Source organism: Ctenopharyngodon idella, chromosome 8 (assembly GCF_019924925.1).
Source record: "Ctenopharyngodon idella isolate HZGC_01 chromosome 8, HZGC01, whole genome shotgun sequence".
Classification (NCBI taxonomy): Eukaryota; Metazoa; Chordata; class Actinopteri; order Cypriniformes; family Xenocyprididae; genus Ctenopharyngodon; species Ctenopharyngodon idella.
In genome coordinates this window covers 7,663,889-7,682,736 of record NC_067227.1, presented here as the reverse complement: position 1 = coordinate 7,682,736, position 18,848 = coordinate 7,663,889, and the positions used below count along the sequence as shown (strand labels likewise).

The 18,848-nt window shown below is 36.6% G+C and overlaps 1 protein-coding gene across 5 annotated transcripts in view; it reads right to left on the bottom strand.

The window, feature by feature from the left end:
- Positions 1–18,848, bottom strand: part of LOC127517645 (glycerol-3-phosphate acyltransferase 4-like) — a 34,497-nt gene that overhangs the window by 14,338 nt on the left and 1,311 nt on the right. For 2 of the 5 annotated variants that reach the window (XM_051903583.1, XM_051903584.1), the window contains exons 2-11: positions 18,376–18,516; positions 17,838–18,281; positions 14,250–14,322; positions 12,165–12,498; positions 8,062–8,136; positions 7,792–7,881; positions 2,769–2,862; positions 2,581–2,696; positions 2,354–2,409; positions 1,509–1,594 (exon numbers count right to left, since the gene is read on the bottom strand). In XM_051903583.1, coding sequence (XP_051759543.1) covers positions 1,509–1,594; positions 2,354–2,409; positions 2,581–2,696; positions 2,769–2,862; positions 7,792–7,881; positions 8,062–8,136; positions 12,165–12,498; positions 14,250–14,322; positions 17,838–18,005 — 1,092 coding nt within the window. In that variant the 5' untranslated portion in view covers positions 18,006–18,281; positions 18,376–18,516. Of the gene's footprint in view, positions 1–1,508; positions 1,595–2,353; positions 2,410–2,580; positions 2,697–2,768; positions 2,863–7,791; positions 7,882–8,061; positions 8,137–12,164; positions 12,499–14,249; positions 14,323–17,049; positions 17,077–17,837; positions 18,282–18,375; positions 18,517–18,848 lie in introns of those variants that run through there. The other 3 variants (XM_051903581.1, XM_051903582.1, XM_051903585.1) reach the window with 2 other exon arrangements.

The window sequence follows — 18,848 nt, the reverse complement described above, 5'->3', positions numbered from 1 at the left end:
ACTCCACACGATGACATTTTGACAACTATGTGTGCATTTGACCATTCAGGCGCAAGGAGAACTGATCGCGCGCTGTCTGAGAGAACTGGGTGCAAGAAAAGAGAGAGAGCGCGTGCGAGAGCGCTTCTGGTCTGTGTCATTCAGTGCGATTCTGCCTATCCTGCCTTCACTAATCGATAACGAATTGTGATTGAAAGCATGCAGTTCGCAATGTGTGGGTTGTCATCATTAATTTTGAAGTAATTCCACACCTCTGAGGCTGACATTGTTTCTGCTGCTGCCGCCGGTGTCTCCGTGCACGGAAAATTCTGTCAGTTGCGTCACGTGAGGTATCGGTCTTTGGTATCGGGGGTATTTTTACGAGTACGAGTACAAGAACATGAGCTTGGTTAACTAAGTATTAACTAACATTTAGTAACAATGAGCAATGCATTTGTTATCTTCATTAACCTTTGTTAATGTTAGTTAATAAAAATACAGTTGTTCATTGTTTGTTCATGTTAGTTCACACTGCATTATCTAATGTTAACAAATACAACTTTTGTTGAAGTATTGTTCATTCTTAGTTCATGTTAACTAAAGTAGTTAACTAATGAAACCTTACTGTAAAGTGATACCAAAATTGGTGATAATTTTTCAGTTTAACTAAATATGGTTTTCAATCAAACTTTGCAATGTGTAGTTAGCAGCATGAAAAATATATATTTTGTACAGAAAGAACGCAAGCAGTTTAATCACAGAAGCGGTCAATTACATTGCAAGGTACAAAAAGCTGCACTACTCACACTGAGCATGCAGTACTCACACTGAAGAAAAATCGAGCAGTGTTGTGCAGATTATAACTAACTTCTTATTGGCCATTGCATTCACGCACTCAACAGATGTGTCTGTGATTGGATACAAAGCTCAATGCTGCAAAAACATGCCGTAAATAGAAACCTTTGACACTCTTTACAGAGCATTTTGAAGTGTTTTAAAACAGCCGGCTATCAGCGGGTACCGGTACTGCAGAACAGCAGATATCATCACATTAAATGATCAAATAAATCTTTGGCGGGACAAAGATTCATTTTGGTGGCTGCCAAAATATTTTCAATGCAGGACAAACCCTGCACAAACAATACAGGATTATGCACCAAAGTTTAATACTTAAAGGAGTTCACCCAAAATTCTGTCATCATTTACTCACCCTTATGTTGTTCCAAACCTGTATGAATTTCTTTCTTCTGTTGAACTAAAAAGAAGATATTTTGAAGAATGTTGGTAACCAGAGAGTTGACGGTAGCCATTGACTTCCGTAATATTTTTTTCCTACAATGGAAGTCAAGGGCTACCGTCAACTGTCTGGTTACCATTCTTCAAAATATCTTCTTTTGTGTTCAGCAGAAGAAAGAAAGTCATACAAGTTTGGAACAACATAAGGGTGAGTAAATAACGACAGAATTTTCATTTTTGGGTTTTTACATCCCTAACTCGGAATCTTCATTAGGGAAGTGAGATTTTCTGACCTTTATGGCGACGGGGTAGACAGTCGAGCCAATTTCAAAGCTTCCTTTCTTGAACATCATTACTGATGTATTATTAATGCAGGTACCTGGACACAAATTATATGATGAACACATGAAACAGAATATTAACATATTAATATAACAACCATATTAACAACCAGATCATAACACCTGTTCAATGGTAGTCACTATAAGCTTACATATGTATAACACTCATTAGAAGAGAAAATGTAACAGGGCAATTGTAATGCACTAAATGTCTTCAATCACAAACAAGTAACACTGTTTTTCCATCACATTCTTTCTCTGCCTGAAAAAAATCAAGTGTGATCAGCTGACTTTGTAAGAAATATTCAACAAACATTGATTTTGAGTTTTGGATGTTTGGATGTTCACTATTTGTTTCCTGCTGTCAAATTATAATGCCTTTGAATTTAACATTATATACACTACCATTCAAAAGTTTGGGCGTAGTTAGTTAAAAAGAAAAATGATCAAAGTTTCCACAATAATGTTAAGCAGCAAATCAGTTTTCAACATTAATAATAATAAGAAATGTTTCTTGAGCAGCAAATCATCATATTAGAATGATTTCTAAAGGATCATGTGACACTGAAGACTGGAGTAATGGCTGCTGAAAATTCAGCTTTGACATCACAGAAATAAATTACATTTTAAAATGTATTCAGAAAGAAAACAGTTATTCTGAATTGCAATAATATTTTACATTAAAATCTTAAAAACCCCAAAGTGTTGAATGGTAGTGTACATAGGAAAAAAAGTACTATTCTTCCCTAGTTTCCCTTTCATATCAATAATCATTTCTGTGAATGAGTTCAGCTTACCTTCGGGGAATATGAGGATAGGCAGTTTGCTTTTGTCTTTTACATGATCGCTCAACCTGAAATCATTTCATTTATAACAACAATAACAATGATAAGTGAGGGTGCTATAAAAGAACAAGATCCAGTGAGATATTTGAACTAATATTGTTTTTTTCCATTTTTTAGAAGAATCCAGCACTTTTGTCTCAAAAGCCAAAGAACCTAGACAAGTGGTGATGTTGTGTTACCTTTTAGCCACTAGATGGCGGTCTTTGACTTCTAAGCGTTCAAACCAAATGTGTGGACAAGCTTTCACCATAGACCTCTGAATGATCCCCATCAGCCCCCCATGGATCTGGCCCACCTTTAAAACACACACAGACACAATTTACCTTCTGACCTTCTATCTCAAATACACACAAATACACACACTTACCATTGCATAGCATCCGTCACTGGCCAGTATAATGACATCAATGGGTGATGTGTGGTTGGCAACACAGATGCCTCCATTCTTGGGTTTATTTTCACTGTTCCAGAGAAAGACACAGAGAAGAGATTGTGAGCAGAGAGTGTAAATAGTTACAGGAAAAACATGGAGAGCACTGTCGTCCCTGCTAAAGGAACCAGTTTGACTGGTCAAGGGAGAGGACCTGAGAGAAAGAATACTCTTTATTTTTATCACATCTTAGGAGACAGAGAGAAAGATAATGCGCAAGAGGTCAGTGACCTGAAATACCACACATTATCGCATTTAGGAGACGTAGGAATGACATGCTCAGCTGAGATAATGACAAAAAGAGCAAGTTCAAATTCAGATGAATCCAGTTTACCTGACCTGGAAGGTAACAGTTGACAAAGCCCCGTTAACTCTGTTACATCCCGGTGTCATGAACTCTAATGTTTGTGTGTCAGATAACATAAAAATCTAAACATGTCTTTATCATCTATACAGAACATGCTAGAGGAGTTAATATTCTCAAGAACCAGTTCTGATTTCCTGTAATTGTGACTAGAACATTCTCCAAATTTCTTCCTTTTGTGTTCCAAAGAGGATAGTCAGACAGGTTTGAAGAACTTCAGAGAGAACTGTGAGCATGTGATTTAGGGTGCTTTCACACTTGGTACGATTTCCCGGTCTGAACCCGAGTTCGATTGCGCCCGAATTTACAGATTTATTCTCACATGTTTTTTATACAGAATATCATTTCTATTCATTTTACACCGTATTATGTGATCACTTTCCATTTTCTTCCATGTGCATGAGTGTTATGATAGTGACCACTTGATTGTGTGTGATTGTGAGGGTCTGTGATTGTGAGCATCTGATTGCGAGTAGAGATTGACCCATGGATCGGCCGGCCAATTAATCGGGTTTAAAAAACCAATTAATGGTTTTTTTTTTGTCTTTTTTTTTTTTTTTTAAATTAATCAGCATCAGCCGATTATGCTGCAGATTAGGTCAATTAATAGGCAGGCACATCTGCGAGCAGCTAAGCGTTGTTGTGGAACACGTGACGCTGCCTCTTGCGGCAAACAGATTGCCATTCCACTGGTATAACCCTGTGATGTCCCCCTCTGCCTGCTAACTTTTTGAAGAGAACTACTTGGTAACTTCTTAAGAAAATGGTAAGACTTAAGTTCTTATCCTTTGTTCTTAATCTAGCCTTATATATTTCATTGGTTAAATATGATTCTACTTTTGGAGAGAGAATGAGAATAACATTTGGAGAGAGAATGCGAGTAACTTTTAAACTGTATTGTTAGCGAGCCATCAACCAGCTGTAGTTTAGGCTTCAGGTAGGTATGGGTACCAAAATCTGGTAACGAGCCCAACGGCTAAATTATTATAGTAGCCTGTAATAGTATAGTATAGATAAGCTCTGACTTTATCAATTGACTATATAGACGGTTCCTTCCTGGATGTCGTTAAGGCAGCTTGGGCATTTCCAGTGAACTGTTAGCTGATCATTCTGTACTCGCTGTACATCAACACAAAACCATCAGTGGTTGACTTTTTAATGTTGTATTCATATTTTAATGCAGTTATCACATTTACCTAATTTGCCAATAAACCAGTTTTATTGATTGCAATAAAGAAGAAGCTACTGGGACCGTTTGAGAAATACTGTGTCTGTAGACAGAGCATTTTTTTCCAGCACTTTTTCCAGCACTTTATATGTTATTTTTATTGTGATGACCACAAAAATTATTTGTTCATCCCTCTGAGATTGTCCCCATTTGTAAAACCTAACAATTCAAAATGTAGGAAATCCAACAATTGGTAGAAAACCCTTATTTAAAAATAAAAAAGACATTAATTACCACTATAACCAGCAGGTGGCGGCAGAGTAGCATTTATTTGCGTATATATTAGCCATTTTCTGTAATAGTTTTTCACTTAGTTTTGCTTAAATATTTAACATTATAAAATGACTAGGTTTAAAAATACATTTTGTCAATGTGAAGTATGAAGAACAAAAAAAAAAAAATCACTTTTCAATAACTTTTCAAAACAATAACTTTTCTTGTGAATGAATAACACAGAAAGTGAGCAACGCGCTTTCTCTTTGTAATCACAGTAGCTGTCAGTCAGTGCAGCGCAAGCTCAATGATTTTGGCACACTTGTGAAAACTCACATTTTATTTAATGAATCTAACTAAAGTGCACAATAAATATTTAATTTTTGATGCTTTTTTTCCCACACGATAGTGTGAAACTGATAGTCGGATTGAATTTAGCCAAGGAGGAACACTGAGGGACATCTTTATTTTTATTTATGTCCTCTTACGTTTGTATAACTAAATTAATGCTATGCCTGACTATTTAAGTGACTATATTCTGATTATAAACTAGGTATTACACTATTGATGCTGTTAAAGCTACCTCAGGACATTGAAGATACTTACACACCGCTTATATTATTGCGGAAGTTCTAAAGAACGCTCCGTGCATATTGTCAATTCTGTTACTGTACTGGAGAATTTCTCTCCCTCTCACACTCAGCAGCCGTGCCTTGTTCACACACAGCTTCAGCTAATGATGGAAAACAGACCGTTTCGAAAGCGTAATTACGTTGTAGCCTAGTAGAATTGATGCCGACCATGCTTATCATAAGTGCAACAAGTAATGTGCATGTGAAAGTAGAAATGAGATCTCTCATTAACAAACAAAGTGTAGATTAGAGTTGTCAAAAGTACCGACTTTGGTACCTAGTCGGTACTGAAATTTAAAAAATGTGATGCTTTGAGCACTGTTGAGCGGATTCGTAAACACCTCTGATTGGCCATTGTGTTGACGCGCTCATTGGATATGTTTGTGATTGGCTACAATGATCAACGCTTCAAAAACATTGTAAATAGTCATCAATGATGCTCTTCACCGAGTGCTTACACAGATACACACGGGAACGTTTGAAAGCAGTTGTCTATCGCGGACCAGTACGCTAATAGACACCAGCTTTCAAACGTTCCCGCTTTCAAAACGCTTTTAAATTCCAACACTTCCGTGTGCTTTTAAATGCTCCCGTGTGTTGATCATTGTAGCCAATCACAGACATATCCGATGAGCGTGTCAACACAAACGGCCAATCAGAGGTGTTTACGAATCAGCTCAACAGTGCTCAAAGCGTCACAATTTTATAACTTCAGTACCGACTGGTACCGAAGTCGTTACTTTTGACAACTCTAGTATAAACACAATGTAATTTGTGAGAGATTTATTGTGCATTGTTGGCAGCTTCACTGAATATAAAGGAAGTTTGTGACGCAAGTGTTTTTTCCTGGTTTCAGCCTTGCGCAGTTATCATTTTTACGTTCTGCGCCACATTGTTTAAATAGCAAATTTGCGCCCATTTGTGCACCCAATGGCGTGCTGGTCTGAAAACGAGGTGTGTTCAGGCGCGTTGTTGGCGCGTTACTATTTTGAAGCAACTGAAACGGGTACTGAAATTTAAAAAATGTGATGCATAATAAGCAGAATGTACGTGCGTTGTGCACCCGTCTATAGGCGCATATTACTAACGCGCTGTTTAAATAACAAAACAAATATTGCGCCATTGACTTTTAGACCAGGTTTCAGTTGGTCAATGGCGCAATATTTGTTTTGTTATTTAAACAGCGCGTTAGTAATATGCGCCTATAGACGGGTGCACAACGCACGTACATTCTGCAGCACACAAACATGCCAAGTATTAAAAATAAAAGGATTATTATTGTATGCATAAAGATAAAAATGATTTGGTGGAATCCAGCTTTTCCCGCAGATAGTCTGCTTTCCCGTAGATAGTCCGTTTCCTCACTATAGACACGTTCAGTTTTTCCGCTTGCAAATTCCGCCATGTAAATAGCGAATACGCCATGGCACGAGAGCAACTGGCTTTTAAAGGGAATGGGAGATGAGACTCTGGTTGGTTTATTGCGCGTTACTCCCAAAACACACCCATTACTCATTATGAGAATAGGGACAACCCTTTCAGACAATGCGCCAGGCGCACCAACCATTTTTCCCATCCTTAAACTAGCAAAAGTCGATTCGGACACGCCCTAAATGCACTTGCGCTGTGTGCTTTAGACCATGCGCTTAGATCGTTAAAATAGGGCCCTATGTGTTTGTGTATAGGCTGACTGATAAGCCGCTTTTCCACCATCAGGCCGAACAGTTCTAAGAACTGTAAGGGATGGTTCCAGTTATATGTCCATTTTAGCTTGGTTCGGCACGGCACGATTACAAACCGTTCTCGGCCTGGAATTCAACCGTGCTGATAGAGTGACGCCACCACGCAGGATTGGTAACTTGTCTGCTGCTTGGCTACCAGTTTCTCTGTAGCTGGCCAAGCGCGCTACTACAGTGAATTAAACAAGTTAATAATAAAATTAAAGGAAATATCTGATCATCCTCCTTAATGCAGTTGCTATTTACATATCACACATCTGTAAACTCTTGCATTACCAAGGCAATGACTGACGCATTTGTATTACAGTAAATTCCAGAGAGCTCTGTTATCAGCCCCACAGTGGAAAATGAAACCATATTTGTACCGGCTAGGACGGGGTTGGCGCGGAATGAAATGGTTAAGCAATCAGAACGGTTTGGCCCGATGGTGGAATAGTTAGTGTCTGATTGCGAGAGTGACTGTGAGCGTTTGATTGTGAGAGTGATTGTGAGCGTGTATGTGATTTTAACCATGCATGCGAGTGTTTGTTTGAATATTAGAGTCTAATTTTGAGCATGTATGTGAGTGTTTGTGTGATTGTGAGGTTATATGTGTGTGTTTGTTTGAATATCAGTGTCTGATGTGAGAGTGTCATTGTTCATGTTTGTTTGATTGTACAGGATTGTGTGTGATTGCAAGCATGTGATTGTCAGATTGCACATTGATCCATAATGCCAAGGCTCCAGATGGTTGGAGATTTCCAGGATGTATGTGTATGTTCTTCCACATATCTGTGGCATTTACCTGTGATGGTATGTGATGATAGCAGTCAGCGCTCTTACACAGATACGGTAACACATCAGGTGCACATTCTCACTGAGAAAATTTTTCACCCTGCAAACACACACAGGGACACGTTAACATCCATATGAAATCACACTCTAGAATATAAACTTACTACCAACTTCAAAATATCCAACTATTAGTTTATTGGTCTCATAGATATGTTGGTCCAGCACTAGTACAAGACAGCAAAACAAAAGGCAAAAATGTTTTTTTAATCAAGTTTCTTACCTCCCATTGGGCAGAAAACCAATAATGGTGGTGAAGACAACCAATAGGCTTACTCCTGTGATTGCTAATGTTAGCCTGATAAACCAAAAAAAAAAAAAAAAGACATTTCAGCTTGGACATTGGAACATTTTTTACAAAATTTACCCTTTAAACCTTAAAGGTGCACAGTAAGTTTTGATTGACATGCTTCATGTAGAATAAAACATCTTCTTCTAGAAGACTGTTATAACTGGAGCCTTCATCTCATACAAGTGTATATCACTTTAATATTTTAGCATTTTAATTAATTTTCACTTTTTTTATGTGTAGATTCGCAACAAATTACTGAGTGCATTTTAATATCGAAATCAAGTTTTTTACTTTTTTCCATTTTCATTGGAGATACAAAGAATAAATGGCATGAAAGAGAATCACTTGAATATTAGGTTTGGAATCGAAAAATCTATTCCAATTCTGGAATCGGATACTCAAGGTCAGGAAGCGGATACTTGTAATAAAATAAAAATTTGATTCCGCTTATCGATTCCTGTGCGTGCATTTTAAAGGGGACCTATTATGCAAAATTCACTTTTGCATGGTGTTTGGCTATAAATGTGTGTTGGCAGTGTGTGTACACAACCACCATATAATGATAAAAATCCACTCCTTTTGTTTTAATCCCCATAAATCATAAGCAGTGTCTTAGAACAAGCCGTTTCCAGATCCTTGGCAGTTTGAAATCACATTAGCCACAGGCCCCGCCCACAAATGTTGACAGACATTGCCGTTTTAACATAGAACCGCCCTGAGCGAGTTCATAGCGAGTTTACACAGTCCGCCACTGCTGAACTGACGAGAATGTCTCCCAAGCGTTTTAAGTGTTCTGTAGCTGGATGGATTAATCCACTTAGCTCTCTCCATTTACTCCCGAAATCTGAGCCACTGAAGATTAATTTTGGATTAATTTTGTTTTTGAAGAAAATGCTCCCTCAACTGTACCAAAATTCGTTTATGTCTGCGCAAATCATTTCACACTGGACTGCTTTGTGAACGAATGTCAATACAAATAACAAGTGTTTCTGTGTAATTCACTACGTATGTTGATGATAATACAAGGGAGAGAGAGAGAGTTTATGGATAATATTTTAATGCACACTTGCACTGTTTTATTAAGCTCTTACAGTAATTTTATAGAGTGAAAACGAATGCTTCATCTTCTGTGTTAAGTACAATAAACGTCATAAAACTCATCGGTAAAGTCGAACGGGGTCCAGTACAACAGGCTTGTACTAATATAGTGGATAAAAACAAGAAGACAAAGTTATAACCGTAATTGAACTAAACTATCTCCATGCAGCATATATTCGCAGTTTCTGACATTACAGTGCGTCCTGACTGAATCCTGACACTGGAGAATGAGCTCTTAAAGCTCCGCCCTCTTAGGCCGAGCAGAGCAGCTCATTTGCATTTAAAGGGCACACACTGAAACGGTGTGTTTTTGCTCAGCCCCAAAAAGTGGCAATTTTAACATGCTATAAAAAATTATTTATTAGGTATTAGGTATTTTGAGCTAAAACTTCACATACACACTCTGGGGACATCAGAGACTTATTTTACATCTTGTAAAATGGGGCATAATAGGTCCCCTTTAATGTGATTTCAAACCATTTTCAAGCGCAAGAAGACGCCAAAGAGAACTCAATTCAGCACTCGCGCCATGCTGTTTTCTTATAGTGCGCGATACTGAATGGAGTTCTCGTACGTGTCTTCTTGCTCTTGAATGCAAAAATACACACATAAATATGTCAAATTATGTCAAAATATCCTTGTAAACAGTCGGTTTTGCAGCATGATTATTAGGCTGCTGTCACTTTAAGACCTCACACTGGATCCAATATAATGATACAATATACTGATGTGTTTTCTTTCTCAACTGTTTACAGTCACTTAAGACAAAACAGACTGTTTACACAAGGATATTTTTACATATTTTTGGGTATTTGTGCATTCAAGAACAAGAAGACGAGTATGAGAACTCAATTCAGTATCACTTCAATTCAATTCAGTACTCAGATACTGAACTGAGTTCTTGTACCCATCTTCTTGTGCTTGAATGCACAAATACACACAAAAATATGTCAAAATATCCTCATAAGCACAGTCGGTTTTGTCTTAAGTGAACGTAAACAGTTGAGAAAGAAAATGCATGTGTATCAGTATACTGGATCCAGCCTGAGATCTTAAAGTGACAGCAGCCTAATAATTCTGCTGCAAACTGTCATTAATGTTAATTAAAGAACAAAAGAAAAAGAAAATTACTCACTGATCTTGAATGAATAACTTTTGTAACTTTAATAAGGATTAATCTATATTTTATGCATAAAAAGAAAACTATGCAGTGTTATTTTACTTTTTATTACAATATCAGTACCAGATGTATTTATTTGTGCTATTGCTAATTTGTTTATTTGTTCTTATTTTATTGCTGTTTACTTGTCTTTAATAATGTTTGAAATTTATATTAGTTAGTCTAGTTGTTTTTGCTGTGGTGTTTTTGTTAAAACCATAGGAAAAAGTTAGTGTTCTTAAGGCTGCTATTTTTTTTTTGTAGGCTGCTGATTTTTTATGTTATACAGCTACAACAAAACGTTTTGCCAAAAGACACAGAATAAATATGTTATAAATGTATTATGATATATGATATGATATGATGTTTGACTAAATGTTTTTATAAGAATTGATAAGAATTGGAATCAATAAGCAGAATCAGAATCGATAAAATTCAAATGATACCCATCCCTACTGGAATATGTCACAGGTGAAATTCAAACCTACATCCTACATTAGCTATATGATCACAACTCCAGGAGCACATGCACTGCACCATAACTCTAACCCAATGGATGCTGCTGTTCAATTAATTACACAATACCTGGGTGAGCACATCTGATTAAACAGAGCTCAGATATCAGGCACCCTTCCTCATCTCAAATGCGCACATGGGATGGTAAAGTGTTTCTATTAAGGAATGTGGGTTAAGGCCATTGCCCTGACTGACATTAATCCTACAGAAGCTCCATATGGCCCTGAGGGGCGGCAGAATTAGCCTGTATTTTAAGACACTAAATTCAGACTTGTGTGCCAGAGCAGAGCAAGTGTCTCCGAATGGACCAGTTAGAATGATGTCAAATTATAACATCAGCCAACCAAAACTAATATTTAATATTTATTCTGACTGCACTATACAAAGCCATTGAAAGGTTACAAATGCTGCAGAAAACTTTCTTGTTATATGACATACAGTGGCCCTCAAAAAGTATTAAATGTACCCAACAATGTACATGTATCTTTGCTAGCTATGATAGATTTATCATAGACATGTAAATGAGAGTAACAGCAGTGCCCTCTGCTCCATTCTTCATGAAGCAGCAGTTTCTAATTTGAATATTTTTTTGTATTCATACTGTGTAAACATACTGTGGCAGTACCAGTGAGCAATACCATAATAATGTGTTGCATACCATGGTATTATTTTGCAGGCCAAGGTACTTCAAAGATAACCAAGGCACTACCATTGTATATGTCCAAAAAGACATAATATTAGCATGGTACGTGTCAAAAAAACACGGTAATACCACAGTACCTCAAGCATTTTAGTACTTGTTTGTTGTTAGCATTAGCCTCTTAGCTTCTTTTTAATTTTCAACATCCTTCTCTCTAATCTTCACATTCGCTTATTCCATAAATAAGGGTTTATTTTACTAGGGATGCACAATATATTGGTATCACAACCGTTATTTTTTGGTATCAGTTGATATTGGATATATGCCTGTCACCATTGGATATTTACTGTAATTGTGATGCTTAATACATATTTTTAAAGTTAGATTACTGTCTAACACACACTAAATGTTATTTCATAACATTGTTAAATGTAATCTTTGTCAATTTTCCAGGTGAATATTAATTTTTTATACTGTACATTAAAATATGATTTTAGTTTTAATTTATTTAGACAAAACGGTATAGAATTTTAAAATCAGACATGTATGGGTGATTAGCATCAGCCAGAATTTTAATATCACTGACGTTTAATTTCAAATGCCGTTTTCATTCTTCCTCACCTGAGAGGCAGCAGGAACCCATAACGGATGATAACACCAAGACCCCACAGCACTGTCAGTCTGGTGCTAATGTGCTGAAAGTTATAATTGCTCCTGGTCAACAAGTTCCACGACTCAAGCTCCTCTGCCGAGAAACATTTGGTAACCTCATCATCTACGATGCTTTCAATGCCACGGCGGCAAAAATAGAAGGTGTCTGACATTTCAAACTCTGATGAAGAAGGGGAGGGGCCTGTGGAGGTGGAGGCGGAACCATCCAACTCTCGACTGCTCCCGTTTCGCCGAATCTCTTTGAGCTCCTCTTCCAGTGACGTAGGTTCTTTAGCAATAATGCCTGAGATAAAATGATAATGCAAACATACAGTGTCTTTGTGAAGAGCAAAATCTAGGAAATAAAATAAATTATATTTTTTAATTTGCAAATAAATTAACAACTCTCCTAGAAAGAAAGGGAAATTATATAACGGCATGTCACACATTAGGGCGTAACTAAATGAAAATAATATATATATATATATATATATATATATATTAGGGCTGGCTATTGACACAATTTTCATGATTCTATTCGATTTCTATTCACATGCTTGCAATTCGATTAGATTACGATTTCGATTCGATTCGATTTCGATTATTTTGGATGTAGTATATCAGTTACAGTACATGGCAAATTTTCAAGAGGAAAAAAATCTCTCCATTAATGCTGTATACTACACATGGGAGTCAGTTGGTACTACTTTACTATAATATTGAAGGTTAAAATTAACTTACATACAAACACTTAAATTACACTCAATTATGTTTTTTTTTTAATAATAAATAAAGTTTAGAATTACATAATCATATTTCTACTCCAATTCGGTTTTTCTGAAATATAAACATTTAAATCGTGGCTGTCATAACTGATTTATTCAAACATGCATTAAATATTGAAGAACATTATAATGAATATGTAACAGTGCATAGCTATATTTATCAGAATGCTGCTCTCTAGAGTTCACTTTTCTAGCTGACTAATGTGTTTATGTTCAATGAATATGTTTTTCTGAGGTAAATGTGACGTTACGTGACATTGTTTACAAGCTGTTTTATTGACGTCTTTCCGAGGTTGAAACACTGATTGAGCTATTACACGAGAGATGATACGGATTTCGGTAAGTTGTACTGTATATTTTAACATACCTTCAGATGTTTATCCATGTTTATTTCGCGCTGTAACTGGTATTAAAGAGGAGGAGAGGATGTTCACATGCGCTCCGTGCTGCCGCTTCTCTTTAACTGAGGCGCTAAAGCGATCTGTCGCGTCACATTAAACAGCGCCAAAACGGTATTTATCTTTTGAATCTCATAATAAGATGGACGTCATTTGAAATCTCAGACTTTGCTTCATATCAAAAGTAACAAAGCACAAAGATTATTGCGATTTATTGGATGGGAGGCGCGCTACATGTTCTGTTCATTCATCAACTGAAAACAGACTAGACTAATCGATTCTTAGGATTTAAGAATCGATATCGGTTCGTAAAAATGAGAATCGATTAAAATCAAGAAATCGATATTGCATATTCACTATTAACTATGATTTTTGCCTCAAAAAACTCTTAATTTACTGCTTATTAATAGTAAGTAAGGTAGTTGTATGGGGTAGGATTAAGCGATGTAGAATATGGTCATGCAGAGTAGGGCATTAATATGTGCTTTGCTTTACAAGTATTAATAAACAGTACAAGATAATAAGCAACTAGTTAAAAGTGAGAACTGTTCCCCATAATAAAGTGTTACCATATATACTACAATAACCAGGCAACACCACAAGCAATGGAGCTTGAATGGAGGTGAATGGGACATAAATGTAGTGTGAACGCCATTATTCGTTGCCTGATCTTTCTGTGGATAGGTCAACTGACAAAAACAACAACGGATGTCACAAGACCTGTGAGATCAACCGAGCACTGGGGACACACCAAAACAAGCAATGTCACTTAGATTAACAAGCAGATGAGCACACAGCAGCAGTAACAGCTAATTTTCCCATAGGTGTAACAGTGCACAGTGTTTACACAACCACTGACATACAGTACTTACTATTAAGACTGTAAGGCTTGTACAGAAGATGGTTTTTCTCCTTGGCTCCTCTTTCCATCCTCACTGTGGCCCACTGGAAAACAAAGAACAAAAAACAAACTCAATTTAATGTTCTCACTGCAACATACTATTGTTTTTACAATTTAGATAAGAATTTTCTTAATTAGCAAATAATTAGAAGTGATCTAAATAGTTATACAATAGTTATATTATTTAAAATATTTATATTCATATTAAATTCTCTGACCATGCATAAAAAATCAAATCATGAGGGAAAATATGTAGCATGCAATATAGCAGATAATGTACAGTCAGCCAGTCATTATCTCAAAATAAATCAGATATATTTCCTCTGTGGATTATATCATAATGGTCCTTAAAATAAAACTTCATGATTTGAAATCACATCGAGGTGGACTGCAGCACAAACACACACACACACACAAACTGAATGTTCCCCCAAGGAACAAGAAGCACTTTATTGGAAAGCTGTAGGAGGAGGAATAATGTCAGTTTGTTAATTCAGGCATGTGAGCACACAATGCACACAACTGACTTACTGCACTGACAATCAGAAAACACTGAAGGGCTGGTATTGATATCTTGCGAAATTTACCACAGGTTTTGCTTTAACTTCAATGCCTCAATGTTAACCTATAAATTTGTCTTATTTTGAACCAGGGATTCTTCTAATCTGTAATAAGATTGAGCACTTTGGCATTAAGGACAGAATATAGACATGTCACAATTGTCATAATGTTGTTCCTGGTGCTTATGGGACAGTAAAACTTTGCAATCCTAAGGATATGTTTATACTACAATGAGGTAGTAAAAACTGAAAAGTTTTTCCTTTGCGTTTTCCGCATACAGACAACAATGTTGTCAAAATAACCGCCATTCACATGGATCCGCGAAAATGATTAAAAACGCTTTATGTATACAATACCAGTAGTTGGCGATGTCACTTTGTAAAGAAGCTCTACACACCTACACACTGAACACATAATACGCATGCGCATGACGTCAACATATTCACAAATTCACATTTTTGTAGTTTACACGTAGACAATAACGGTATTGTTGCACTTGAAACTGGTTTTCAAATGTTTGCATTTTCAGGTCCCCAAAACACTGTTGTTGTGTAAATGAACGGCCAAAACGCATACAAAGTTTTCCGTTTTTAGTTGAAAATTGCATTGTGTAAATGGCTCCTAAATGTGCAGCTCAAACTGTTTAGATGTTTGTTTCCAAAGGTGGGATCCTTCAGGTCCTGCAGAGCTGTAGGTGCTACACACACAGCCAGGAATATAACTTTTTAGCATTTAACTTACATTTTATTCCTATCATAAGTTTTTTTCTGATGTTCAGAAATAGTATCTATACTGTAGTACTTCACCATTACTAGGTTGGCCAAGTTGCATCACTGACATGTAAATGTGACAAATGGCATTTTTTAATAGCTGAATGTTGTTTAATACCCAAACAACATGAAGTCTGACTTTATTTCAAGCATTCTCTGCTTCAATGAACCTGCTTATTGTAGGATTGTAGGATGTCACTAGTTTGCAGGAGAGCCACAGTGTCAGACAAGAAAGAAAGCCACACGCAGTGAGACTGCACGACCAGTTACATAATAGCTTCAGACGGATGTGACGTAATGTTGAATTAAATCAACCACAGCTGGAGTGGAGCAGTCCCTCAGCTCTTCACTCCCTCTCAACGCCTGCCTCTAAATTCTCATTTTTTTATGATTATAATTCAGGGGGGAAAAAAGAGTCAGCAGAAGAAAACAAATCAGACATTTTTTAGAAACATTAACCAGATGTGCACTTGAGCAACATGTCCTCATCATCCAGATCTCATTTCTTGTATATGGCCTCTTACTTGCACAGAAACTATAAAAAATGGTGATAAAATAAAAAATTTCAATGAACTCCCAACTCCATCTACATCAGATGGCCACAATAGAATAAGACTATGAATATGCAAAACATATCAATGTGATCTGGAAGCACAATTAAAATGTTTACACTACCAAGTGCACTCCATAAATAAAAGAGTATCAAAAAGTATCATGTTAGTACCATAGTATTTTGGATATGTAGCATGGTAGTAGCATAATTGTATTATTTGATAAACCTCACAGCAGTGGTTCCCAAACTTTTTTCTGGGGGGCCTTTTGTCAAGAAAAATATTTTCAATCTCACCACTGCATTTCTTAAAAATACATTAAGCACAGTAATATTGTGAAATATTCCAATTTATGAACTTTTTTTTTTTTTTTTTGAATATGTTTAAAGATATAATTTATTCCTGTGATGGCAAAGCTGAATTTTCAGCATCATTACTCCAGCCTTCAGTGTTACATGATCATTCTAATACGCTGATTTGCTGCTCATTTCTGATTATTATCAATGTTGAAAACAGTTGTGCTGCTTCATATTTTTGAGGAAACAATTTTTTCCCCCCCAGGATTCTTTGATGAATATAAATGCACCCGCATGTGTTTGTGATGTGAATTCTTTAAGTGGCATCATAACTTGTTCAGCTTCATACTGTCAGAACTATAATTTATATAAAAAGCTAATATTTTAGGCACACAACACAGTATAGTCTCTCTTAATTTCCCACCATTGTACTTGTAAATCTGACAACGAGATATGCCTCGTCATATTTTCTTGTTTTTTCACTGTGTCTACACTAGATGCAACAAAGAGAACGTTGCAAATCCATTTGTCAGAGGGTTAAAATACATCAGAAATAGAACAGGGCAGCAGTTTACTGCTGGGGATTCACCTACTGTAGACAGCATCACTAATTATAATGGTTTCTATTTGCTTTTGTTGCATCCCGCCGCTCAAGTCTGGTGTAGACAAGTTGTTTTGGTAGTTTCATTCATCGTCTGCTTACGTTTACCTGGCACTGGCAGTCCTTTCAAAAAATGTTCATGCTTAGTGCAGAACCATGCATCATTCATATTTTTTACACAGTTCTCAGCAATACTCAATTTTTGGTCTATTTTTGCATGACAACAACCACTACAACTGATAATAGACCGCTCAAGCGGGTACTGCGAGTCATCTTGAGGTAATAAAATATGTCAAATTAATATTTTGTTTTCAATTATTTACTTATGTGGCAAGTAGCCGCATAATAAGCGGGATAATTTCGCAGTGGGGTCTTGTATCAGCCTGAAGAAGTTTCTTTTGCACATTGCTGACCCCCCATTTTGGTAACCAATCTTAAGAGTACCATAGAAACACCATGGTACTTGAATGGATATATCATATCAGTTATCAGACATCTAAAAATTCACATAAACACTGTTATATGTAATCTTCAGCAAATATCACAAATGAATATACATTTTTCCTACTGTACATTATAATATTGAGATGCCTAAATTAATTTATAGTTTTTAAAACAAACTGATTTTAGTTAATAGAATAATTGTTTATTCATCTCTCTCACCCCAACTTTACTGTAAACTCTATAGTATCTAGTAAACAAAAAGCCCACAAATAAATCAGTCTGAAGAACAATTTTCTTAACCATCTTGAAATGGAACAAGATGATCTTCCAACTCACCTTAAACACCTTGAGCAGCATCTTCATGTAGAGTCCACGTATGCCAAAGGACAGACCAAAAATGGCAGGAACGATGATGAAGACCAAAAGCAGTGTGACCCACACAGTGAAAGAGATGCCCAACAGCATGCATAGCAGATTATTGAAAGGAAAAATAAAAGGGCCCATTTTTAAGTGGTTTTCTTTCAGGAAGAAAAATAAGAAGGCAACTTTCTCAAGTACTTTTAGGTCAAAGTCTCCAGAGCATGATGTGCAACGAGTCCGTAAAGAAGACTGATGACGTTATAAAGTCTTTCATTTCCATTTGTGTACAACTGGATGAAGCAAACACATCATTCTGTGTGTGGAACTGCCCAGAGGCAATTTACTTCACTTTTAATTGGCAACATTGCAACTTCAGATCCTTGTAGAGTCACAGAACCTGACAGCACTCCCCTCAGAGCTCTGAAATGAAGAAACACATACAGGTACAGGTAAAGGATTACAGTTCACCCAAGTACGGCCTTATTCAAATCAAACAGATAGCGACTGCACCCACCAAAGTACACGCAACAGGTTGATCACAAAGTCAAACAAAGTAGCCTGCATTCAGCATGAGCTACACTGGGATCTTGAACAGGGAGATATTTGAGCTCATAGAGCTCCCACGAGTACAGTGGTGGGAGACACACTTACATAACTGACAAGAGAAGAGAAGAGAAGAGAAGAGAAAACTAATGTCAAAATATTACTCTAACAGGTTAAATTATCCTGCCAAATATATACAAATAATCTGAAACCAGTTTTGTTATTGTTAACTAAGGGGCCGTTTACATGACATCGTTTTCAACCAAACACGGAAAACTTTTTGGAAGTGTTTTGGCCGTTGATTTACACAACAACAGCGTTTTGGGGGCCTAAAAACGGGTTTCAAAGTGCATGTTTTTGAAAACGATACAATTATCATCTCCTTGTAAACTACCAAATGAAAATTTTTGAAAACGGTGACGTCATGCGCATGAGTTCAGTCTA